At 36.0% G+C, this 27226-nt stretch overlaps 1 protein-coding gene across 9 annotated transcripts in view; it reads left to right on the top strand.

Annotated features, from left to right (window-relative positions):
- VPS13B (vacuolar protein sorting 13 homolog B) overlaps positions 1 to 27226 on the top strand; it is a 791361-nt gene that overhangs the window by 403536 nt on the left and 360599 nt on the right. For all 9 annotated transcript variants that reach the window (XM_082600778.1, XM_082600779.1, XM_082600780.1 and 6 more), the window contains 2 exons: positions 22 to 430; positions 13420 to 13531. In XM_082600778.1, the coding sequence (XP_082456904.1) occupies positions 22 to 430; positions 13420 to 13531 (521 nt within the window). The remainder of the gene's footprint in view (positions 1 to 21; positions 431 to 13419; positions 13532 to 27226) is intronic.

Below are 27226 nucleotides of genomic sequence, written 5' to 3'. Positions count from 1 at the left end.
GATTTCCTTTTTCTGGAACAGACAACTGCAAAACTTCTAGATGGCTCTCATCAGCAGCATGGATTTCTCTCTTTGACCTATACAAAAGCTGTAACAAAAAATGTTCGCCACAAGTTAACATCAAGAAATGAGCGAAGAAGTTTTCATAAGTTACCTGAAGGTTTAACAGATGGTTCCCCTCATTTTCTTCATGAAATACTTCTTTCAGCACAAGCCTTTGATATTGTTCTTTGTTTTCCTTTACTTAATGCCATTGCAAGTATATTTCAAGCAAAACTACCAAGGACCCAAAAAGAGAAAAGAAAATCTCCTGGTCAGCCCATGAGGACCCATACGCTGACTTCACGCAATTTACCTTTGATTTATATCAACACGAGTGTAATCAGAATTTTTGTTCCAAAAACAGAAGAAATGCAGCCAAGTATTGAAGGTATGTCTTCAGAATTTTTTTTTGCTCTGATTTTCAGTAACCTTCATCTAAGGACTTAGTTTTTCTTTTTGTAATATGGTAGCTGGTTGTAGGTTGCAGTTTGGTGTATTTTAAAAAGAGTAAACATGTTATAGTCACTTTACAACTAAATCTTTAGGAATTATATCAAAATATTGGGTATGTTTCTGACTCTACTAATTACTAGAGTAAGAAATATGAGATTTTTTTTCTTTAGGTCTTTTGCTAGTAAAGCTTATACTTTCAGTTGTTTTGTTAAACTCAAATGTTGTGTTCTATATACCTAAGATAACTAAAATTGCTTTAAAAAATTAGCAAACACACTACACACTGCATTAATGGCATAAATTATATTGACAATCTTGTGCAGCCTTCACCACTGTCTATTTCCAAAATGTTTTCATCACCCCAAACAGTAACTCTATACCTTATATATTAAGCAGTAACTCCCCCTTGGTAACCTCTAATTTACTTTCTGTCTCTCTGAATTTTCCTCTTCTAGATATTTCATAAAAGTTGCATCACAGAATATTTGTCCTTTTGTGTCTGGCTTATTTCACTTAACATAATGTTTTCCGGGTCCATTCGTGTTGTAGCATGTATCACAATTTCATTTCTTTTTATGCCCAAATAATATCTATTGTGTAGATACCCCCCATTTTGTTTATCCAGTCATCTATCAGATACTTAGGTTGTTTCCACTGTTGGGTTGGCTATTGTGAGTAATGCTACTATATACAAGCATCTGTTTGAGCCCTTTTTTAATTCTTTTGGGTATATACCTAGGAGTGAAATTGCTGGCTTATATGTAGTTCTTTGTTTAGGAATCTGTGTTTTTGAGTAACCATCAATCTGCTTGGAAGCCCTTTTGACTAGGACAGGATTTATGGTATTTTCTGAACAATACTAATGTGCAGGCATAGTTGAGTCAACAGGAAGAGCAATGGGAGCTCCCTCTTAGTAGGGGTGGTAGTACCTGTGTGCTGAGCACTTTCACAATGAGACACAGGTCAGCAGTTTCACTGGTTAACTCTAGCTTCATTTTTCTGTCATACTCAGTGGTGGTTTATTGAAACAGGTTCTGTGTTTCATTGATTTGTGTAGATGTCTGAAGGAATACAAATCTGGCTATTTGGAAAAGGGTGGGAAAGGAACAGCTTTATTTCCTTTGTGTGTGCATTTGTTTTGTTTGTTTGTCATTTGTTGGCTTACTGTTTTGTGACCAATTAGTTATGTTTCATGACTAATACTATATATCACACAGTTTTGTTGATGTTGGTTTAAATTTCCCATTTGGCTGCTATAACTAGGAAAATCTCCAATTGATTGTAATTGCAAGAAAATTTCTAAACTCTTGCTATTTTATTTTTAAAGCTGCTTTTTTCTTTTTTTGGTGGTGCTTATGGTGGGATTTTTAAGGTACAAGTTCAAAATTCTGATCCCTAAGCACCTGCTAAGCAGGTAACCTTGAATAAGAGTATGGGGTGAGGCTGCGGGTGGGATCTTGTTATAGCCATCTTTGGAAAATATGTTCTGCCACATTTCTCTGTGAACTTTTGGTTAATTTAAATCCTTTGCTTGTGTGAATACTTTTTGTAATAAACACCTTTTTAGTGGCATTTTTCATGACTTGGGTGAGTATATGTATATATATAGAATAAATTCCTAGCAAAAGGATTGCTAGATCAAAGGGTATAAATATCTTCAAAATATTAAGGAATGTCAAAATGCCCCCCTAAATGGCTGTACCAGTGTATACTGTTTCCACACTGTCATTCTAACAGAGGTTTATGAAACTTTTTAGTCTTTTCTCAGTCTCATTAATGAAAAGCACACTTTTTTTCTAAGGAGTTGCTCATCTTCATCATTTATTAAGAGCTCTTTGTGTTAAGCCTTTTGTTTGACCTACATTGTATTGCATATGTTTTTTCATTTTTGGGGTGTTTTTGCCCTGTGTGTGTGTCTGTGTGTCTTTGTGTATATCTATATTTATATCTACATGTACATATCTTATACCTGTTCTCATATCTGTATCTACCTGAGATGTTATGAATTGCCAAACTATGTACCTATCCACAAAAAAGTATATAAAAATGCATGCCAAAAATTCAAAGGTTTTGACATATTGTATTATGTTAGATTTTTTTTGACACGTTACCTTTCGGCATTGCTACTCTTAATTCAAATGGTCATAATATTTTTATCAGATTAATTAAACCAAATGTAAATTATGTCTTACTGAGTGTGATAGCATACTGAAATGCTGCTATATCATACTTCTCAGCAGGAACTATTTTATAAAACTATCTCCAAGCAATTTGTGCCTGTCAATCAGAGATGATTGGTAAACTAGATGCAACTACATTTCCCATTAATATACATAATCATTAGGTTACACATTTATTGAACCTTCTTTCTGTCTTCAACTGCAAGTATGGCAATAACTAATAAAACCTTTTTTTGATGGCTTTGTGTAGGGTTGTCAGTATAGTTGTGGCTTTATAAAACTTGAGACTTTAGATGTTTTATTATATAGAGTTGATATTGAGAATCTTAAAGGAAAAGTTGAAGTCTCTAAAATGCTTTTATTTTATGTTGAATTTAAGGAAACTTAGTTATGAACAACAGTCTGACTTTGTCTGACAATTACATGAAAATTCTGCTCTTTATTGAAGCTTTTGGTTACTTATAAAGCTCATAATTTCAGAGTTCATAGCCTTTTCATTTTCAATACATACTCTCACCTCAAGAAAAGATAAAATCTTTCAGACTCACGTTTCATTTTACAGTAAATGTAAAAGTTTATAATAGTTCATCTTAAAATTCATTTAACAATAAGAAAAATATATTTAACATTCTAATATTTAAAGAAATGATATTGAAAGTCTGGTTTTCGACTTGAATATTGCTTTCTTTATGTACAATTACTATCAAGATTCTGAATCTACAGGTGTTTGGCTTACAGCTAGAGCTACTTATTTCATAACAGAGGACTGGTTTTTGGATCTAATGAGTCTTCTAGAGTGAATAGTTCCTCACGAGGATTAATTTTTAAAAATACAGTTAAAGCAAAGAAGGAAGGCATTCATTTTTGTGTTGAAAATGCTTCTAGAGGGAACATTTCCTCATTTGGTCCTAGTAAATGCAGGTGAAATAAACCAAAAAAGAGAAGCTTTGAGGTGGAGTCAAGATGGCTGTATGGGAAGACGTGGAGTTAGTGTCTCCCCACAACTAGGGTGCCTGCCGGCCGCCGGTGGGGGACTCTGATGCCCAAGGAGATGGGAGGAACCCCAGATTGAACCGGTAGCACATAGGGGGACTGAGAGGGGAGGAGAAGTGGAGGCCAGAAAGGATCGGCACCCCTGAGGCTGGGGAGATCATAAGAGGCAGGTAGGAGGGACTCTCCAGGAAGAGCGGGAGAGGAGTGGAGGGCGATCGCCTGGCCCACTTGGGCCGGGGAGCCTGCTGAGCACACAAGCCGGTTCCCCCACTCCAAAGCCCCATCCAGGCCATGTGGGTCCTTGGGTCATAGGAGGGAGGCTGGGGAGATCAGGAGAGGCAGGTGGGAGGGGCCCTGTGGGAGGAGCAGGAGAGGAGCAGAGGGTGTTTGCCCTGCCCACTCAGGCCAGGGGAGCCTGCTGAGCTCCCAGGCAGATCCCCTGCCCTCCAAAGCCCCCTCCAGGTCACGTGGGTACTTGGGGGCATAGGAAGGAGGCAGAGGGGAGAACAGGAGAGGCAGGTGGGAGGGGCCCTTGGGAAGGAGCGGGAGAAGAGCGGAGGGCAATTGCCCCACCCATTCAGGCACGGGGAGCCTGTTGAGCTCCCAGGCCGATACCCTGCCCTCCAAGCCCCCTCCAGGCTGCGTGGGTCCTTGGGGGCATTGGAGGGGGGCCGGGGAGATCAGGAGAGGCAGGCGGGAGGGGCCCTCCCAGACCCCAGACCAGAGGAGCAGGAGAGGAGAGGAGCATGTTTGCCCTGCCCACTGGAGCTCAGGAAGCCTGCTGGGCTCCCAGGTGAGGTCCGCTCCCCTCTGAGACAAGGGGTGGAGGGCATGCCTGGGCTCCTTCTGTTTCTTGAGCCTAAACCCCACCCCCCACAGACCCCATGGCCTTTTCTAGCCCTGTCGTCCTGAGCATTGGCCCCACCCACTGCCCAAACCTCATCCTGGCTTAGGCCCCACATTCCACAGCCAAGGCCTTCCCCCCACACACACTGCTTTTCCCCCCTCCTCCTCTTCCTATTGTGGTACTGATGTACCTTCCGGTTGTTGATTCATCTATATTTATATTTTTATATACTTTCTAACATATCTGTTAGTTTCCTAGTCTAAATTTATTTTTTATCTTGTTACTGTTCTCTCTTTTTTTTTTTTTTTTTTTTGCCACTCCATGTGGCTTGCAGGATCTTGGTTCGTGAGCCCAGGGTCAGGTGGAAGCTCCTGTGGTGGGAGCTCCAGGTCCAAACCACTGGGCTAACAGGGAACCTCAGACCCCAGGGAATATTCATCAGAGTGAGGTCTCACAGAGGTGCTCATCTCAGCACCAAGACCCAGCTCTACCCAATAGCCTACAAACTCCAGTGCTGGAAGCCTCATGCCAAACAACCAGTAAAACAGAAACACAATCCCACTCATTTAAAAAAAAAAAAAGAGAGAGACGGCAAAAAATATGTCACAGATAAAGGAGCAAGGTAAAAACCTACAAGACCAAATAAATGAAGAGGAAATAGGCAGTCTACCTGGAAAAGAATTCAGAGTAATGAGAAAGATGATACAGAATCTCGGAAGTAGAATGGAAGTATAGATTGAGAGAATACAAGAAATGTTTAACAAAGATCTAGAAGAACTAAAGAACAAACAAAGAGAGATGAACAACACAATAACTGAAATGAAAAATACACTAGAAGGAATCAATAACAAAATAACTGAGGCAGAAGAACGAATAAATGAGCTGGAAGACAAAATGGTGGAAATAACTGCCAAGGAGCACAATAAAGAAAAAAGAATGAAAAGAATTGAAGACTATCTCAGAGACCTCTGGGACAACACTAAACACACCAATATTCGAATTCTAGGGGTCCCAGAAAAAGAAGAGAAAAAGAAAGGGTCTGAGAAAATATTTGAAGAGATTATAGTGGAAAACTTCTCTAACATGGGAAAGGAAGTAGTCACCGAAATCCAGGAAGCACAGCAAGTCCCATACAGGATAAACCCGAGGAAAAACACAAAAAGACACATATTAATCAAGCTAACAAAAATTAAATTCAAAGAAGAAATATTAAAAGCATCAAGGGAAAAACAAAAAATAACATACAAAGGAATCCGCATAAGGTTTTCAGCTGATTTTTCAGTGGAAACTCTGCAGGCCAGAAGGGAGTGGCAGGATATATTTAAAGTGATGAAAGAGAAAAACCTACAACCAAGATTACTCTACCAAGCAAGGATCATTCAGATTCGATGGAAAAGTCAAAAGCTTTTCAGACAAGCAAAAGCTAAGAGAATTTGGCACTACCAAACCAGCTTTACAACAAATGCTAAAGAAACTTCTCTAAGCAGGAAACACAAGAGAAGAAAAATACCCACAAAACAAACCCAAAGCAATTAAGAAAATGGTAACAGAAACATACATATAGATAATAACCTTGAGTGTAAATGGATTAAATGCCTCAACCAAAAGACACAGACTGGCTGAATGGATACAAAAACAAGATCCATATGTATGCTGTCTACAAGAGACCCACTTCAGACCTAGAGATACATTGAAAGTAAAGGGATGGAAAAAGATATTCCATGCAAATGGAAATCAGAAGAAAGCTGGAGTAGCAATACACATATCAGATAAAATTGACTTTAAAGACTGTTACAAGAGGTAAGGAGGGACACTACATAATGACCAAAGGATCAATCCAAGAAGAAGATATAACAATTATAAATGTTTATGCACCCAGCATAGGAGCACCTCAGTGCATAAGGCAAATGCCAACAACCATGAAAGGAGAAATCGACAGTAACACAATAATAGTAGGGGACTTATACACCCCACTTACGCCAATGGACAGATCATCCAAACAGAAAATAAATAAGGAAACACAAGCTTTAAATGACACAAGAGACCAGATAGATCTAATTGATAATTATAGAACATTTCACCCAAAAGTGGCAGAATACACTTTCTTCTCAAGTGCACATGGAACACTCTCCTGGATAGATCATATCGTGGGTCACAAATCAAGCCTCAGAAAATTTAAGAGAATTGAAATCATATCAAACATCTTTTCTGACCATAATGCTATGAGATTGGAAATCAGTTACAGAAAAAAAACTGTAAAAGACACAAATACCTGGAAGCTAAACAGTGCACTACTAAATAAGCAAGAGGTCACTGAAGAAATCAAAGAAGAAATTTAAAAATACATAGAAACAAATGACAATGAAAACATGACCACCCAAAACCTATGGGACGCAGCAAAAGCAGTTCTAAGAGGGAAGTTTATAGCAATTCAGTCTCACCCCAAGAAACAAGAAAAATCTCAAACAATCTACACTACATTTATAACAACTAGAGAAAGAAGAACAAAGAAAACCCAAAGTCAGTAGAAGGAAAGAAATCATAAAGATCAGAGCAGAAATAAATGAAATAGAAACGAAGAAAACAGTAGCAAAGATCAATAAAACTAAAAGCTGGTTCTTTGAGAAGATAAACATAATTGATAAACCATTAGCCAAACTCATCAAGAAAAAAAGGAAGAGGACACAAATCAATAAAATTAGAAATGAAAAAGGAAAAATCACAACTGACACTGCAGAAATACAAAGGATTGTAAGAGACTACTACAAACAAGTATATGCCAATAAAATGGACAACCACAAAGAAATGGACAAATTCTTGGAAAGGTACAATTTTCCAAGACTGAACCAGGAAGAATTAGAAAATATAAACAGACTAATCACAAGTAATGAAATTGAAACCATAATTAAAAATCTTCCAACAAACAAAAGTCCAGGACCATATGGCTTCACAGGCGAATTCTATCAAACATTTAGAGAAGAGCTAACACTGATCCTTCTCAAACTCTTCCAAAAAGTTGCAGAGGGAGAAACACTCCCAAATTCATTCTACGAAGCCACCATTACCCTGATACCAAAACTAGAAAAAGATATCGTAGAAAAAAGAAAATTGTAGACCAATATCACTGATGAACGTAGATGCAAAAATCCTCAAAAAATACTAGCAAACAATCCAACAGCACATTAAAAGGATCATACAGGGTTTCCCTGGTGGTGCAGTGGTTGAAAGTCCGCCTGCCGATGCAGGGGACGCAGGTTCATGCCCCGGTCCAGGAAGATCCCACATGCTGCGGAGCATCTGGGCCCACGAGCTCTGACCGCTGAGCCTGCGCATCCAGAGCCTGTGCTCCACAATGGGAGAGACCACAGCAGTGAGAGGCCCGCGTACCGCAAAAAAAAAAAAAAAAAAAAAAAAGGATCATACAGCATGATCAAGTGGGATTTATCCCAGGGAAGCAAGGATTCTTCTATATATGCAAATCACTCAATGTGATACACTATATTAACAGATTAAGGAATAAAAACCATATGATCATGTCAATAGATGCAGAAAAAGCTTTTGACAAAATTCAACACCAATTTGTGATAAAAACTCTCCAGAAAATGGGCATAGAGGGTACCTACCTCAACATAATAAAGGCCATATGTGACAAACCCACAGCAAGCATCATACTCAGTGGTGAAAAACTGAAAGCATTTCCACTAAGATCAGGAAGAAGACAGGCATGTCCACTCTCACCACTATTATTCAACATAGTTTTGGAAGTCCTAGCCACGGCAATCAGAGAAGAAAAAGAAATAAAAGGAATCCAAATCGGAAAAGAGGAAGTAAAACTGTCACTGTTTGCCAATGACATGATACTATACATAGAAAATCCTACAGATGCCACCAGAAAACTCCTAGAACTAATCCATGCATTTGGTAAGGTTGCAGGATACAAAATTAATGCACAGAAATCTCTGGCATTCCTATACGACCAACAACAAAAAATCCGAAAGAGAAATTAAGGAAACACTCCCATTTACAATTACAACAAAAAAAATAAAATACCTAGGAATAAACCTGCCTAAGGAGCTGAAAAACTTGTACTCAGAAAACTATAGAAAGCTGATGAAAGAAATTAATGATGACATAAACAGAGAAATATACCATGTTCTTGGATTGGAAAATCAACATTGTGAAACTGACTCTACTCCCCAAAGCAATCTACAAATTCAGTGCAATCCCTATCAAACCACCAGTGGCATTCTTCACAGAATTAGAACAAAAAATCTTACAATTCATATGGAAACAGAAAAGACCACGAATAGCCAAAGCAATCTTTTTTTTTTTTAACATCTTTATTGGAGTATAATTGCTTTACAATCGTGTCTTAGTTTCTGCTTTATAACAAAGTGAATCAGCTATACATATACATATATCCCCATATCTCTTCCCTCTTGTGTCTCCCTCCCTCCCATCCTCCCTATCCCACCCCTATAGGTGGTCACAAAGCACCAAGCTGATCTTCCTGTGCTATGTGGCTGCTTCCCACTAGCTATCGATTTTACATCTGGTAGTGTATATATGTCCATGCCACTTTCTTACTTTGTCCTAGCTTACCCTTCCCCCTCCCCATGTCCTCAAGTCCGCCAAAGCAATCTTGAGAAAGAAAAATGGAGTTGGAGGAATCATGCTCCCTGACTTCAAAGTATACCACAAAGCTACAGTAATCAAGACAGTATGGTACTGGTACAAAAACAGAAATATACATCAATGGTACAGGATAGAATGCCCAGAGATAAGCCCATGCACATATGGGCACCTAATTTACGACAAAGGAGGTAAGAACATACAACGGAGAAAAGACAGCCTCTTCGATAAGTGGTGCTGGGAAAACTGGAGAGCTACATGTAAAAGATGAAATTAGAACAGTCCATAACACCAAACACAAAAATAAACTCAAAATGGATTAAAGACCTAAATGTAAGAGCAGACACTATAAAACTCTTAGAGGAGAACATAGGCAGAACACTCTTTGACATAAATCACAGCAAGATCCTTTTTTGACCCACCTCCTAGAGAAATGGAAATAAAAATAAACAATTGGCACCTAATGAAACTGAAAAGCTTTTGCACAGCAAGGGAAACCATAAACGAGACCAAAAGACAACCTTCAGAATGGGAGAAAATGTTTGCAAAGGAAGCAACTGACAAAGGATTAATCTCCAAAATATACAAGCAGCTCAAGCTGCTCAATATCAATAAAACAAACCACCCAATCCAAAAATGGGCAGAAGCTCTAAATAGATATTTTTCCAAAGAAGGTATACAGATTGCCAACAAACACATGAAAGGATGCTCAACATCACTAATCATTAGAGAAACACAAAACTACAGTGCGTAGTTGGTCACACTGGTCAGAATGTCCATAATCAAAAAAATCAACAAACAACAAATGCTGGAGAGGGTTTGGACAAAAGGGAACCCTCTTGCACTGTTGGTGGGAATGTAAATTGATACAGCCACTATGGAAAACAGTATGGAGGTTCCTTAAAAAACTAAAAATGGAACTACCATATGACCCAGCAATCCCACTGCTGGGCATATGCACTGAGAAAACCATAATTCAGAAAGAGTCATGTATCACAATGTTCATTGCAGCACTGTTTACAATAGCTAGGACATGGAAGCAACCTAAATGTCCATCGACAGATGAATGGATAAAGAAGATGTGGCACATATATACAATGGAATATTAGCCATAAAAAGAAAGGAAATTGAGTTATTTGTAGTGAGATGGATAGACCTAGAGTCTGTCAGAGTGAAATAAGTCCAAAAGAGAAAAACAAATACTGTATGCTACCATATATATATATATATATATATATATATATATATATATAATCTAAAAAAAAGTTGTGGTGATGAACCTAGTTGCAGGATAGGAATAAAGAGGTAGACATATAGAGAATGGACTTGATGACACGAGGTGGGAGGGGGAAGCTGGGGCGAAGTGAGAGTAGCTTCAGCATATATACACTACCGAATGTAAAATAGTTGGCTGGTGGGAAGCAGCAGCAAAGCACAGGGAGATCAGCTCGGTGCTTTGCGATGACCTAGAGGGGTGGGATAGGGAGGATGGGAGGGAGGCTCAAGAGGGAGGGGATATGGGGTCATGTGTATGCATATGGCTGATTCGCTTTGTTGTGCAACAGAAACTAACACGGTATTGTGAAGCAATTATATTCCAATGAAGTTCTTTTAAAATATATATATATATATATAGTTCAAGGTGGGCATAGATAAATTCATAAAGAGTAATTCACCAGTAAGATGTTGTGTTACCTACCAACATTCATATTAGGTTGGAAGGCGCAGAATTAATTATTAGGGCCTCTCATAGATAGCATGAATAGGCTTTGTCAGGGAGAGTTATTCCCTCCAGTTCTGGATGGACAGTAATAGAGAGGATCTGTGGTGCTGTTTTCCATGATGTTGGCTCAGGAGTCTTGCCTTTGACTGCAATCTTAGCTGCGAGCTCTGACCAGGTGGACCACATCTCTTGTCTGATCCTTGCCAGAGCAAGGACCCAGAAGTCTTGCCCACGTACACCTTCAACCACTGCCTACAGCTACTACCACTCCTACCACAGTTCAGCTGTTTATACGAAATACGTATTAACCTATATGGAATCATCATCTTTCCCCTAATCTTCAACTGTTTCTGTTAATGGTAATGTTTGCTTGTATTGGTATGAAATTTGCAAACTTCAAATGTTTTTATGTTTTTATTAAAGAAAAAAAAATACCAAAATTAAAAAAAAAGGGGGAAGCTTGTTTTTTGCCAACTATAAAGTAACTAAAGAAATGACTCAGGGCACTTTCTTGCATAAATATCTATTTTTATTATTTTTTTGTATATCTCAAAGGTACATTTTGATAAGCTGAATACTTTCTATAATAAAATTGATTGTTTTAATTTAGTTTGTGGATGATCTGCATTAAGTGCTTTTTATCATTATTATAACTTCATAGTCAGTTTAATATAGTGAGAATAGTTTTGGCTCTAACAGAAACAATTCTGTTCTTGGATCTGGCTTTGTATGTAACACCAAGTACGTCATTTTTCTTCCATATGTACCTCATTTACTGCAGTGTTTCTATTACATTTCAGACTTTCATATGGTCGGTAGTATCTGTAGCCTAGAAGAACAGTTAGCAAGTACACTAATTGCACTTTTGTGGTATGCTGTATTCTCCAGGCTTACTATTTATTGATTTAATTGAGGCCTTCTGCTTAATCAGAGGTTTTTACCCACATGGAACTATTTGATAAGCGTGGCATAAAATGCAAGATCTATGAAATGTAAACAGTGTTCATAGTATAAGGACCTATAATCAAGCCAGACCTCTAGTCATTTGAAAATAGTACAACTGCATGAGAAGTAGTTTTCTATTTGATCTTTTTTGCTATGGACATTTAAAAATACCATCTTTATTGTAGCATCCACATGCTAATATTTATTATGATAGCTTGTCTCTTTCTTCCCCTTTTGCTGTCCTTCCCCTTCCCCTGCCATTTTGCCTCTCCCTTTATGTACATCTTATTCTGGTTCTTTCTTTTCCTCGCTGAATATCTTTCTTCTTACTTTTCTTGATTTTCTTAATTCTGACTTTCTTTTTTAGACTAATCTAAGTCAGACCATACTGAGTGTTCTGCTGAAGCAGCTGGAAATAATCTCTTAGCTTTTGCATTCTTTGGCCACCACAGTTTGGGAAATATGGATTGTATGCCTTTGTAGGCATGTTCTGTTCAGGATATTCCTGAGGTCTTGCAGCCAGTCCTTTTCTGTTCCGTTTGTGGCAGATGGTTGTTCTTTGAGAGAAATTATGAATTTTAGTATATGTTTTCTTCACAACCCCAAAAGTTGTATATTGTTAACAGTTTTAAACAGCTACTACAGTAGACTCATCTGTGGGGGAAGAGGGAGTAAAATTTAATATAAATTAATGGGGCCATCAAGAACACCTTTTCATTCCAAATAATGTTTAGAAAAAGACATTAAATTAGCCAGTGACTTTTAGAAAAATTGTTGAGCTTTTTATCATGAGAACATGTGATAAAATTTTTTTATTCAGTATAGAGAAAAGAATCAGAATTAATATACCTTTTTACCTTTTATTGTTTTCTGAGAATACTTAGGTTTAGATTCTATTAGGAAGTAGAACTTTTACACAAGTGTGAAATTACTATTTCTCAAGTAATTCCACTATAGAAATTATTAAAATTAAAAAGTGCCTAGAACAGAAAGTTGAAGTGTCCTTACGTATTAATCAGTTACTGGGTTTTTTCTTTCTTTATCATTGCAGCCATTATTTTCTTCACCATTGCAGCCATTAAGCTGATATGTTACAGCCTAATGTGCTATTGTGTGTTTGTATGTGTGTGTGTGTGTGTGTGTGCATTGTATTTAATTATTACTAATTGTGTAAATTCAAGTAACTTTGAGAATTTGTTAGTGCCTTTCTGATATCCTTCAATATATTTGTAAACAACAATGCAGTGTTGAAACCCCAGGGCTGAAAATCACTTGGGAGAAAGATGTAGTATTATCAGATCATGAAATTAGATAAACATACTGCTTCAATATTACTTACATATAATTAATATCACATGTTTTCATGTTGAGTGGAGTTTCTTTTTCATTGCCATTTTAATTGTCTATCCTGAGAACTACTTATTGGGATATAAAGGAAATAGTTAAGAAAAGCATTAAATATTTCTATTTTAAACAAATTTTTCCTTGTCCTGATTTATGGTCTTATCTTAGTTTGTCTCTATCCCATTATTCAAAAATTTTTCCTTAAAGATGAAGTTGCATACAGATCTACTGTATACCTCATTAATCTATTTCTTTTACAGTTAATCAGGCAGGAAAAGAAGACACCATGGTTCTGAAGATTGGCTCTGTTGCTATGGCTCCCCAGGCTGACAATCCCCTTGGCAGATCTGTCCTCAGGAAAGATATTTACCAGTAAGTTTATTTTCTTATGTTCAATCTTGCAACAATTTCATACTGCAAAGAAGTACACTGATCAATAAAACTTGCTCAGTGTGGCCTGTAGAAATACTTTTCATTCGGGATCTTTTGATATTTAAAACCAGGTTTTTCTGATTTTCTTCAGTTGTGGGTTTTTAAATTCATTCAGACAAATCAAGTATTTCTGTGAAGTGTTGATGAATAACAGAATGTAAGTACCAAGTCACCATAAAACTGAAGAAGCGCAGTTTGGAAAATTTTAGCAGACTTTAGATTTGACCAAATTTCTAATTACATGAGAAAATTAGGTCCTCTCTAGAACTATATCCTAATATAGTCATATTGTATCAAAATGAAGCATTTTCTTAACTATAAGCCATTATTTGAAATGTAGGGCTGTGCGTGTCATATGGATCAAAGCTGTAAAGAAAAGCAAACTTCTAAGGAGAAATTTCACAGTAAACACTTTCTGTGAAAATGCCATGCTCTGGATTTTGTCACTGACTATTTGCAAACCACACCAAGCATATATGGACAACTAAACTGGTGAACACATGTAATCAACATGATAAAAATAATATATCATTCGTACTGAAGTTGGCACTGCTGCCAGACATAAAAGTACAGTTGCAAATAATGCCAAGTGCGAAAAGTCACAGAAATACAGATGAACAAGTGTCTTATTTTTCCTTCTGGTCTGTTTTTCAGATGTTGTAGTCTCTCACTCTTATCAGAAATAAATTTCTACTGTCCTCCAATAAATGTTACTGCTGAGAAAGATTCTGATTTTTGTAATACATTTACCACCTAGAGGGTGACAGCTCTTTTTACTTTAAGTGGACCTAGGTATTTTGTTTTCTCAACTTTTTCTGTTATTTGTGTTGACATTTTTTGCCTTTGAATTGTATATCTTGCTTTCTTTCTTGTATTACTTTTTCTGGTAGCTTATAGTATTCATCCCTTAAATAAGTTTTTATTTTGCTAACTTACGTAAAATTTAAGGATGTCAAAACTGAAGTAGGCCTTAGGAATCATCTAATCCAACTTCCTTATTTTATAGATTAGGAAACTGAGAAGTCAAAAGAATAATTGTCTCTAGTCAAGTAATGACAGAGCCAAGATCACAACTCATATTTTGACTTCCTCAGTATCTAGAGAAAAGATTACAGCAGAATCCTTTCTGGGTGAAAACAATTTAATTTTCTAACATTTGGGAATTCTTTTAGGTATATTTATCTTTTCTTTTCCACTTCAGAGCTAAGTAGTCCTCAAAGAGTTTCCTTCTTTCCTTTTGGTGAAAGAAATATGTTTCATATTAAAAGACCCTATCACCATCAATAAAGTGAACCACTAAGATACTTCCTCTCCTCCTCTACCCTTTCCCCTTTCTGGCTCTTCAGCAGTCATTTGTGGAGATGTGGCTCTCCTATGCCCCCTTCATTTTTTCCTCCCTTTTGTCCTTCTTGAACTTTTTTTCCCTCAGTCTCTCTTCTTACTCAGTTCTCTATATTTTTTCAGACCATATTTTTCCTTCCCTTTCTGTATCTTTCTTCATTCTTTACCTTTTCCCTTTTCATATTTTTTCTTTCTTTACTTTCTACCTTCTTTCCCTGTATCTCATTTCATTCCATTTCACTATTTTAATAGTTTGACTTATTTTATAGAATATAGAAATATAATGCCAAAAAATAAAATCTAAAAATGTACATTATCTCTTTAGATCTTCAGTGCCTCACATCCTGCCTCACACAAAATACATATAAATATGTACACAAAAAGTACATAATAGCTATTTTATGTTTACAGAATAAATGCCCTTACTTTCTTTTTCTAATTGACAAAACCGAGGCACACAGAATTTTTATGTGTTTTTCCAAAAGCATATACTTATCTAATGGCAGAGCATTTCAGAATCTATTTCTTTAGAATTCTCTTCAGTTATTTTTTAATTCATATTTCTATCGTTTAGTCCCTCCCCCTGATTATGTGATTTAGTGATTTCATTCTCCTGCTCCCTTTCCATATGTTTTTACTTCCTCTTTCTTTTAATCTGCCTTTTGTGTTTCTTCTTTCTGTCTTGTTTTTTCTAACTTCCTCAGTGTGATAAATGGCATCTATAAAAAACCCACAGCTAATATAGTTCATAGTTAGAGACTGGGTGCTTTCCCTTTAAGATCAGGAGCAAGATAAGATATCTGCTCTCACCACTTCTATTTAGCATTGTATTAGAGGTTCTAACCAGGGCAGTTGGGCAAGAAAATGAAATAAAAGGGTACCCAGATGGTAAGGAAGGAAAAACTGTGTCTTTTTGCAGGTGACATGACCTTGTATATAGAAAATCCTAAGGTATCCTCTGGAAAACTTTTGGGCCAATAAACTAGTTCAGCAAGGTTGCAGGATAAAAAATCAATATATAGTTAACCCTTGAGCAACACAGGTTTGAACTGCATGGGTCCACTTATACGTGGATTTTTTTCAATAGTAAATACTACACAGCCCATGGTTGGTTGAATCCGTGGATACAGAACCATGGATATTGAGGGCTGACTCTAAGGGACTTGAGTATCTATGGATTTTGGTATTCCTGGCGGGTCCTGGAACCATTCCCCCACAGATACCAGGGAACAACTGTGTAAATATCAGTTCACAATAACAATAAGCAATGAACTCTTTAAAAGTGAAATTAAGAAATCAATTCCATTTATAACATCATCAAAAAGAATTAAGTACTTACAAATAAATTTACCAAAATAAATATACAACTTACACTCTAAAAACTACAAAACATTGTTGAAAGAAATTAAAGAAGATCGAAATACATGGGAATTATATCCCAATTACATAGATCAGAAGACTTAGTATTGTTAGATGTCAGTACTCCTCAAAATGATCTGCAGATTCAACATAATCCACATCAAAATTCCAGCTAGCTTCTTTGTAGAAATTGGCAAAGTTTCTATATGGAAAATTATTCATATGGAATTTCAAGGGACCCAGAATAGCCAAAACAATCTTGGAAATGAACAAAGTTGGAGGATTCACACTTCCAGATTTCAAAATTTATGACAAAACAACAATAATCAAGCTAGTGGAGTACTGATATGAAGGTAGACATACAGATCAATAATAGAATTGAGAGTCCAGAAATAAACCATCACATTTACTATCAATTGGTTTTTAATAAAGGAGCCAAGACAATTCAATGGTAAAGAATAGTTTTTCAACAAATGGTACTCAGAAATCGGGATATCCACATGAAATTGGACCCTTACCTGACATTATATACAAAAATTAAGTCAAATGGATCAGAGACATACAATTAAGAGCTAAAATTCTGAAACTTGTAGGAGTAAATCTTTGTGACCTCCGATTAGATAATGGTTTCTTAGAAATGACACCAAAGGCATGGGGGACAAAAGAAAAAATAGATAAAATGAACTGTATCAATATTATAAACTTTTGTGCTGCAAAGGACTCTATCAAGAAAGTGACAATCCACAGAATGGGAGAAAATATTTACAAATCACCTATCTGATAAGAGATTTATATCCAGTATAGGTAAAAAAACTCTTACAACTCAGTAATTGATGGACAACCAGTTAAAAAATGTACAAAGGATTTGAATATATATACAAAGAAGATATAAAAATGGCTAATAAGTGCATGTAAAGGTGTTCAACCCCATTAGTCATTAGGGAAATACAAGTCAAAATGACACCCACTAGCATGGTTATAATATAAAAGGCAACAGATGTGGAGAAATTGGAACCCTCATACATTTCTAGTGGGAATGTAAAATGGTGCATCTACTGTGGAAAACTGGCATTTTCTCATAAGGTTAAACGTAGAGTTACCATATGATGCAGGAATTTAACTCCTAGGTATGTGTACACAAGAGAATTGAAACATATATTCATACAAAGGCATGCACACCAATGTTCATAGCAGCACTATTCATAATAGCCAAAAAGGCAGAACTACACAAAGGTTTATCAACTTATGAATGGTTAAGCATAACGTGTTATGCCCATAAAATAGAAAATTATTCTGCCATAGAAAGGGATGAAGTATATGCTATAATATGGATCAATGTTGGAAAAATGCAAAGTGAAAGAAGCCAAACGCAAAGAGCCACATATTATATGATTCCATCTGTATGAAATTTCCAGAGTAGACAAATACATAGAGACAGAAAGTAGAATAGTGTTAGCTAGGAGGGGAAAATAGAATGACTGCTAATGGGTATAGGATTTCTTTTGGGGGTGATAAAAATGTTCCAGTGTCAGATAGTAGTGAGGTACAATGAATGATATATAATGAGTAAAATGAGAGTATACAAAATAAAACACTGAATTGTACACCTCAAAAGGATAAACTTTATGGGATGTCAGTTATATCTCAACAAAACTGATTTAAGAAAAAAAATATTAATTGATGTCACAAAACGGTCCAGAGGAATTAAATTTCAGAGAGAGAAATACCCTTTCTAGGTAAGTGGACAGTGGGTACTCTTTTTTTTTTTTTTTTACATCTTTATTGGAGTATAATTGCTTTACAATGGTGTGTGAGTTTCTGCTGTATAACGAAGTGAATCAGCTATATGTATACATGTATCCCCATATCTCCTCCCTCTTGCGTCTCCCTCCCACCCTCCCTATCCCACCCCTCTAGGTGGTCACAAAGCACCGAGCTGTTCTCCCTGTGCTATGCGGCTGCTTCCCACTAGCTATCTATTTTACATTTGACACTGGGTATTCTTTTCAGCTCTGGAATTATTTGCTTCGTCTGGCTATAAGCAGAGAGATTTTGTTGTGGGAAGTAGAAATTAAGGGACATTTATCAGTCATGTAGGCTAGAGTGACATATTGGAATCTGGAGGAGCCTCAAACATACAGTCAGTCCTCCACGGTGCTTTTTTCTGTGTATCAAGTGTGGAAGGGAGCTGGCAAGAAGAAATTGAGTTTCTCAAAGTTTCACATTCCTTAAAAGACAAAGTCATGCTAGAGGTGCACTGTTCAGTACAGTAGCCACTGACTACATGTGACTGTTCTGCTTTTGAAATGTGGTAATCCAAATTGAGATATTCTGTAAGTATAAAAGATACTGAAGATTTTGAAGAATTAAGAAGAAAATAAAATATCTCATTAATAATCTTTTTATCGATTATATATTGCAACGACCATATTTTAGATATATTGAGTTAAATATATTATTACAACTGTTTTCCTCTGTTTTTTTTTAATCCTTTTATCAGTGTAACTGCTAGCAAATTTTCATTTACGTAGGTGGCTCCCAATTGTGGTTTGCATTATATTTCTGTTGAACAGTGCAACATTGTAGGGAAAGACCTGCAACAAACACAGGACGTCTCACCCTTGAGACGTTTGAAACCAAAGGTGAATTGGGCTTAGTTAGAGTTGCAAGCTAACCCCAACCTAGCTCAGTTCACAACTGGATGGAAATGGTCCACCCCTTATCCGTGCTGCCTGGCGAGAATAGATGTGCCTTCTCTGGGAGAAAATAACATTGACTTCTGTTTCTGTAGCCTTTTTATACATGGTGTCTGATACATGATAAAAAAGAAAAAAGATATCCAAAAAGCAGGAAGATTTGAGCCATTATCAGGAGAAAATTTAGCTAGTAGAAAAGACCCACAGATGACTGAGATTTGAAATTAGTAGAGAGGAGTTTGAAATAATTGTTATTAATACTGTAAAGAAAAATGTTGAAAAAATGGAGGATTTCATAGAAATGAGCTCTATTTAAATTAGATCCTAAAACTGAATAATACAGTATCTGAAATTAAGGACTCATAGAATAGCCATAACTGCAGATGGACAAAGCAAAAGATAGGATTAGTGAACTTAGAGAAAGCTTCAGAGAAATTATCCAAACTGAAGCACAGAGAGGGAAGAAAAAAATTAGAAAAGGAAAAAGGAACAAGAAAGAGAACAAATGGAAAACATGTGGGGCACTGTCAAATGGTCTAACGTGTAATGAGAATACAAGAAGTAGAAGAAAGATTGAATGGAATAAAACGAGTAATTAAAGAGCTAGACCTTGAGACTTTTCTGAATTTATCAAGAGTCATTAACTAGCAGACTCAAGAAACCTATCCTCAATCCAAGCAAGATAAGTGCAAAGAAAACTACACCTAGGTACATGTTCGAATGATTGAAAATCAAAGATAGACAATAAAGAGACTCCTCCCTGATGGGCTGAGGCAGGATGTTGAGCAAATAGAGAGAGAGAGAGCAACAGCATCTGCATCCCCCAACACGGGTTTCAAGGCCTAAGACAGATCTCAGGAGAGATGAGATGCTTTTGTCTTTTCTGAAGTTTGAGAAAAATCTTAAATGTAGCCAGTTAAAAAAAAAAAAAGACATATTACCTTTGAAGGAAAACAGGAAGACCAAAATAACTGAACATCTTAAATTTGAAGATGAGAAAACTCCTAGTTGATGTGTGGCCATTCTTCAAATACTTGGCTTATCATGTGTCCTTCCTTCTGAAGCTAAGAATAGACCTAGGACCATTAAATTTGTGGATATTATAATGACATTAATTGCAGCTCAATGAAATAAAGGTCTTTCAGATTATAAAAGTCTAATCATAAATGGGACTGTTTGTTCATTAGTCATTATTTGACAAATGTTTATTGGGAGCCTACTGTGCATCAGACACTATCCTAGATATTGAGTATAGATCAATGAGCAAGACAAAGAAAAATCCCTGGTCTTAAATTTAATGGAGGAGAGAGACAGTTATTCATAAATAAATAAATAAATAAATAAATAAATAAATAAATAAATAAATAAGTAAGTAAGTAAATAAATAAGTACGTACGTAAGTACGTAAGTAAGTTAAGTAAGTAAGTAAATAATCTGGTATATTAGACTATAAGAAATGCTGTGGAGGCAATACAGCAGGGAGGAAGATAGGAAATGGGAAGCTAGAGGTGGACAGCATGGCCCTAATCAGAGGACATCTCACCAAGAGAGCACAGGATCCTGAAGCAGGAGTGTGCCCAAGAAGCCAATGGCAGCTGAAACAGTGTGTGCCCAGGGAAAGTAGTAGGCTGTGAGGTGAGAGACACTATGGAGGAACCTCATAGGCCATTGTGAGGACTTTGGCTGTTATTTTGAGTGAGATGTAGTTGTGGGGAAAATAATTTACACATGCCTAGTTTTGAAATACTGCTTCTGTTGTTTACTAAATATCTATCTACAGAAGGAAGTGAAGGGCTCACCAGCAGGGACTAAAGATAGACAAAGACAGAAAAGGGGTGAAATATATATTTAAAAACAAAGGAAGTCACAGTTCAAAAGAGCCAATGGGAGTTTGATATTGATCTCTAAAGGTTAAGGATTATTTCGATTATTTGTGTCAACTGAATGTGTAATATGAAGTTTTTTTGATTATTAAGGGGTTGATTTCTTCATCAAATGAGAAACACTAAGAGGGTTTGAGCAGAGAAGTGGCATGATTCAATTTATATTTAAACACATAATTCAGGCCAATATGTAAAGAATAGACTGTAGGCAGGGAAGGGCAAGGGCTTGTGACTACTGCAATAATCTTGGCAGGAGATGATGGTGGTTTGACCCACGGTTGTGGCTGTGGAGGTGGTGAGAAGTGGTCAGATCTTGGAGATGTTTTAGAGGTAGAGCCAAGAGAATTTGCAGATGGGTTGCACATGGGGTTTGAGACAAAGGAGATAAGGATAATTCAGTTGTGTGGCATAAGCAGCTAGAAGGATGACATTAACTGAGGGAAGGAAAGACTGGGGGCGGATTTAGTTTGGGGGATGGGCAGGCGGAGTTCAGGCATTTATTTCTGAAAATGTTGACTGTCTCAGGAGGTACTGAGCTACCCATTGCTGATGTAGCAAAGGCTGATCAACTACATGGAAGGCTTAGAGAGGGTTATGATTTATGTTGAATTAGACTAGTGCTTCTTAAATTTAATGTGCATGTAGATCACCTGGAGATCTTTTTAAAATTCACGTTTTGACTTGGGAGGTATGAAATGATGCCTGAAATTCCACATTTCTACCAAGAGTGATTGGGTATGACACTGATACTGGATCACGCTGATGTGCTGCTTCAGGGACCACACCTTCTTTAGCATAATTAGATCAATGGTTTACAAAAGTTTTGAACAAAGAAGATTTTTTTAAAAATACATTTGTAATAAATGTTAATAATTGTAATGCTAAAAACTCAAGCATTATGAAAGGCTCTACCACAAAAAGTGAGTATCCTTCACTCCCATGCTTTCCTACCCACTCCGTAACAAAATCACTCAGTGGAGTCTTTTTTTAACTTCATAATTTTTACAGACTTTCAGTTGATAGTTGTTACTTTTAGAATCTTTGACTCAGGAAATGTAAAATAATAAAACTTTTATTAAGTTACTAATACCTTATATGAATTCATACTTTATTCTTCTAAAAAAAATCTGATCCACTAGAAAACAACAGAACATATATAACGTATTTATTCAGTGATCATGCCCAGCTGTATATAGTCATGAGCTCCTTTCTTAACTGTCTATGCTCTTTACCTGCTTCTTCCTTGCCTACTGATCTGTCTTACATCTGCTTGTTCCTGGACAAGACAATCTCCCAGTTGACTTTCAAATCAATCTGAGATGTTCCTATTCTATGATGTGCTCAACCATTTCCCTGACTTATACCAAAGTTCTGAAGCACAGACAGTCTGGCCTAATATTAAGATTTTTCCTTTATCTTGCAAAACCTCTTTTCCTGAGAGATGATTCAGGTTCTTGTCTCAAGCTAAAAGAGAAGCAGAAAAACAGTTAAGGATAAACGATTATAAAGGCAGACTTTTTAAAAAAAAAAAACTCTTTAAATTTATTTATTTATTTAATTTATTTTTGGCTGTTGGGTCTTTGTCTCTGCGCAAGGGCCTTCTCTAGTTGCGGCAAGTGGGGGCCACTCTTAATCGCGGTGCTCAGGCCTCTCACTATCGCGGCCTCTCTTGTTGCGGAGGACAGGCTCCAGACGCGCAGGCTCAGTAGTTGTGGCTCACGGGCTCAGTTGCTCCGTGGCATGTGGGATCTTCCCAGACCAGGGCTCGAACCCGTGTCCCCTGCAGTGGCAGGCAGATTCTCAACCACTGAGCCACCAGGGAAGCCCCAAGGCAGACATTTTAAAAAGTTACCTATGCTAGACTGATTTAAGGAAATTACAATAATATAGGGATTATAAAGAAGTATAATTAAAATGTTTAAATGTGTTTGTAACTTAAACATATTAAGAATTTAATAAATTTACTTACTCTTATATAAATGGATTATATAGTTTTTAGAAACTTTATGTTCTACAAATTCTGGTACATCATCTGCAGCTCATTAATTATAGTGTTTACAATTGTTTATTAAAAAATGGAAATAGGTCTCAGTCAGGATCTTAACCATTTTATAGGATAACTGCTATAAGAAAAATTACATTGGATTTATATTATTTCTCTTCCTAAGACTTTTCTAAAAATCTCTTTGACTGTGATCCTGAATTTTGTCTGTAAGTAGTTGACTTGGTTTTTGTTTTAAATAATTTTTCAAAAATAGCTTTCCATATGAGAAATAGAATAAATAGCCCTATATCAGTCATTAGAACAGTAGGTATCTTTGAGCCATTTAAGCCATTCCATTACATGTCTGCATGCATTAATTCATTCATTACTTTAATTCATTTATTTATTAAATATACATTGATCAATTATTTCAGTTATTTAACAGATATTTATTGAGTGCCGACAATGTATTTGATGCCAACGATAGATATTTTGACTAGAACTCATGGTACCTCCCTCCATGGAACTTAAAACCTCAACCACACCACTTGAGTCAGTGAAATTACATTGTGAAGCTCTGCTAGATTTGATAACATTAATAATTTAATCATTTTACTTTGTCTATAACACCTCCCACAATGCCTAAATTGATGAAATAAGCAAAATCAGTGGTTATGAACTTGTGCCCTAAACTTTTTTTCATAGTCCCATTTTTATTGTAAGTGTCCTTATAGCATTCTGTCCTGCGTCTTTTGAAAATTATTATGCGAGGAAAGAATGATTCCAGAAGTTCCATCTAGTTTTGTAGTTTTCACAGGAAGGAATAGAGAAAAGCGTTGTTTAATTCTGTTCAAACTTCTTTCTTTTTAAAAGTAGCCAAGGGAATAGAAATGTTAACGTTAATTATTCATGAGGCTATATAAGTAAAATATATCACTTTTTCAGTACATTTTAAGTACCTTTAAAAAAATTTTTTTGTATTCCAAGTTTAAAAAAATATTGTTTACAGTTTAGTTTATCATTATTCAGTCGTCTTGTTATCAAATTAAAATATGAAAAGTTAAAGTAGGAATAAAAAATAATTTACAAGTCAGTTGGTAGAATGACTTTTTAAATATCAAATCTACCTTTATTTTAATCTATTAATAAACCAGTATTATTAAAATTTTTTAAATAAAAGTGTAATATAGTGTTTATTTTAAAAAAATAAACAATACAAATGTGTGTGCATAGAAAACGGAATTCCAAGGCTTACTCTGAGTGCTGATTGCTCCCTTACTTTATTGCCATTGTTACTATTTAGGTTGACACTCTTTTAGACCATTTGTGTGTGTGTGTGTATGTGTGTTGTGTGTGTGACTGTCTCTGTCTTAAATGGACTGTACTCGACATATTGCTCTGCAACTTGGATTTGTTTTAAACTCAGTAATATGTTGTGGACATCCTTCAGTGTCATCATATTCAGAAATATTTGCCTGTTTTTGAACTAACTGTTTAAGACGGCATAGATCAGAAGACTCTTTAAAGACTACTTTTTTGTCTCTAACCAACAGAACATTCTCCATTATTAAAAAGCTTCATGAAAGCTTAACTTTTGTAGAACATATTGTGACCAAGACTTCAAAACATTATTATACCTGAGAAAATGTGAAAGGAGTTACCTTCAGTGAAATAGCTACTAGGGTGGGAACAAATAGATCAGTAACAATAGGAAACTGAAATTATTATAGCTCAAGTGTTGTCTGTTACCATTTGAATCGCAAAGGCCAAGTGATTCACAGTTCAACATTGCTGTATGAATTAAAATGTTGTAGGCTTTTTTGGCTTTAACATACCACATATTTGATGATGGCAGCTCTGTTTAACATCTGTCATAGTGCTCAATTTTTAACATGGCAGAATCCCTGTCTTATAACCCAATGTGCATCTTCCTCCATGATCTGACCTCAAGCTGGATTTCAAATCTTACCACTAATTGTTTTCTTACATAAGACACTTGTTCAAGTTAAGTATTTTTTTTTTTTTTTTCGCGGTATGCGGGCCTCTCACTGTTGTGGCCTCTCCCGTTGCGGAGCACAGGCTCCGGATGCGCAGGCCCAGCGGCCATGGCTCACGGGCCCAGCCGCTCCGCGGCATATGGGATCCTCCCAGACCGGGGCACGAACCCGTATCCCCTGCATTGGCAGGCGGACTCTCAACCACTGCGCCACCGGGGAGGCCCTCAAGTTAAGTATTTTATTTACCCCAGTAATGCTTAGTAAGTCCTTTTCTATGGCCCTTGTTTATGTATGAATTTTCAACTTTCTTGAAATAAAGCTTTCTTCCAGCTTAGCCTTTCAAAGAGTTTTTGTTATAAAATCTTTACATTGGTGCAGTTATGGATTCTTTAAAAATCTTTTCCTTTGGTGTTCAGCATTGTTAGTTAAATTTTTTTTAAGAATCACATCTGTCTTTTAATGTGTCACTTAAATCATGCTCTCTTTTTGAAATGTTTCATAATCAGTTTACTTAGAAGTAATGTCTCGTTTCTTTGGCCTTCTATACTAGTGTCTGACCTACATTTCTATAATTGTTATAGTAGCAGCAGCAGTGGTAGTGGTAGCAGCAGTAATAGCTAACATCTATTGTGTGTTTTTTTGTGTGTCAGGGCTTCTGCTTGATGCTTTCAACGCAATGCCTATGAATCACAATAACTTTAAGGGTCAGGTATTAGGATTATCTGTATTTTAAAGACAAAAAAATGAATCTGTAGACATTAAATAATTTCTCATGAGTCGCACATAAAACTGAATCTGTAGACATTAAATAATTTCTTATGGTTCACACATAAAATAAGGAACAGAACCAGTTCCCATTGCCTATGCTCTTTACCACTGCGTGCTGCCTGTAACTGAATTTCAGACAGACTGGCTTTAATTTAACTAACTCTAGTTAACCAGTATGAGTATGAAACTTAATTTTTTTGAAATTTCACATTCATACTCCATTAAATTTTATTACTGTTTAGATGCTATAGTTTTTTTCTAACAACTTGCTTGTTAACAGTGAGTAAACTGAAAAAAAAACTATTAGGTACCAAGTTTAGTGCATTTTTAATGCATTTTCCTTAGGTTCTGGAAAATATTCTAAGCTAAGATGGACTTAATATTATAGATATTATAGCCATAATTTATGGTAAAAACTCTTATAACCCTAGTGTTTGAGGTCTTCAGTCCTTGAGGATACTTGAAAATTAAAAAATTTTTCATTAGGTTGTACTTAATAATGCATTAGATCTACAGAAAATAGCTCCCCATTTGCATACCTAGCTAATGATTTTGATCATCATCAAGCTTTTTCTCACATCTGTTATAAGGTCTGAAGTGGGTCATGACCAGCTATAAATATTAACATAGGTTTGCTGATTAATGAACTCAGTATACTTTTGTGATTTTTATTTCATAAGAGACATCTTTCGCTTTTTACCTCAGTATAATTTAGTTATTACTCTAGTTCTACCTTAAAGTTATGAAAGAAAAAGAGATAAGTTAAAATTCTCTTTTCTTTGTTATAATTCTCTCTTCTTCCCAGAGTATTCTTACATATCATTATTTTTCTCTAAATTGTGTTGAAGAAAATACTGATTTTATTTTTTAAAAACAACTACGTACTATCTGTTCACATGTATTTTTCTACACCAAAATTATATCAAGTTGAATATGTATGTTATGAAGGTTTCTACTACCTTGGCCTTTTTCTCTCTAATCCTATGCAACTGAGAAATACTGTATTTAGGCTACATATCTGAAAATAGGGCTTACAGAATTAGATGCACAAATTTGGAAGCCATTTAAGATTACATGTTGTCTCCCTATATCATTGCTCTTTCACATGGTCTAAAAATTCACAGTCTTTTAATACCTATACTAAAAGATTTTAAAAATAAACTAGTGATTGTAACAATAAAATTTAGTTTATACTTCTTTCCAAAATATTATGTTTGTTAAAAGAATTTTAAAATGTTAAAAACAGGACTTTTTGCTTTTGTAGTATTTTTAATTACAAAGTTTTTAAACTTTCATCTTTTACTTGAGGGAACTATATCCTTCTTTTAATTGGACGTTTGTGAACTTCTGCCTATAGCTTTTGGTTCATGCCTTAAATATTTGTGGGTCTTCTGATGTCCCTTATGGGATTTTATCTGTGACTAATTTATCCCATAGCTCTTTAAAAACTTTGTCAGTTGTTGAATTTTTAGCCATTTCTTTTTTGTAGACATTTGCTAATCCTTTTTAGTGCTTTCAGTACTTAATAGATTTGAATCTAGTATTGGGTTTCAGCTTTTCTCTACAGAGAATTTCATTCTCTTAAAAATTGTCCACAAGCATTATAT

Source organism: Mesoplodon mirus (assembly GCF_964341445.2).
Source record: "Mesoplodon mirus genome assembly, chromosome: 16".
NCBI classification, from domain to species: domain Eukaryota; kingdom Metazoa; phylum Chordata; class Mammalia; order Artiodactyla; family Ziphiidae; genus Mesoplodon; species Mesoplodon mirus.
The sequence above is the reverse complement of the archived record's forward strand: the minus strand, read 5'-3'. Positions and strand labels throughout refer to the sequence as shown.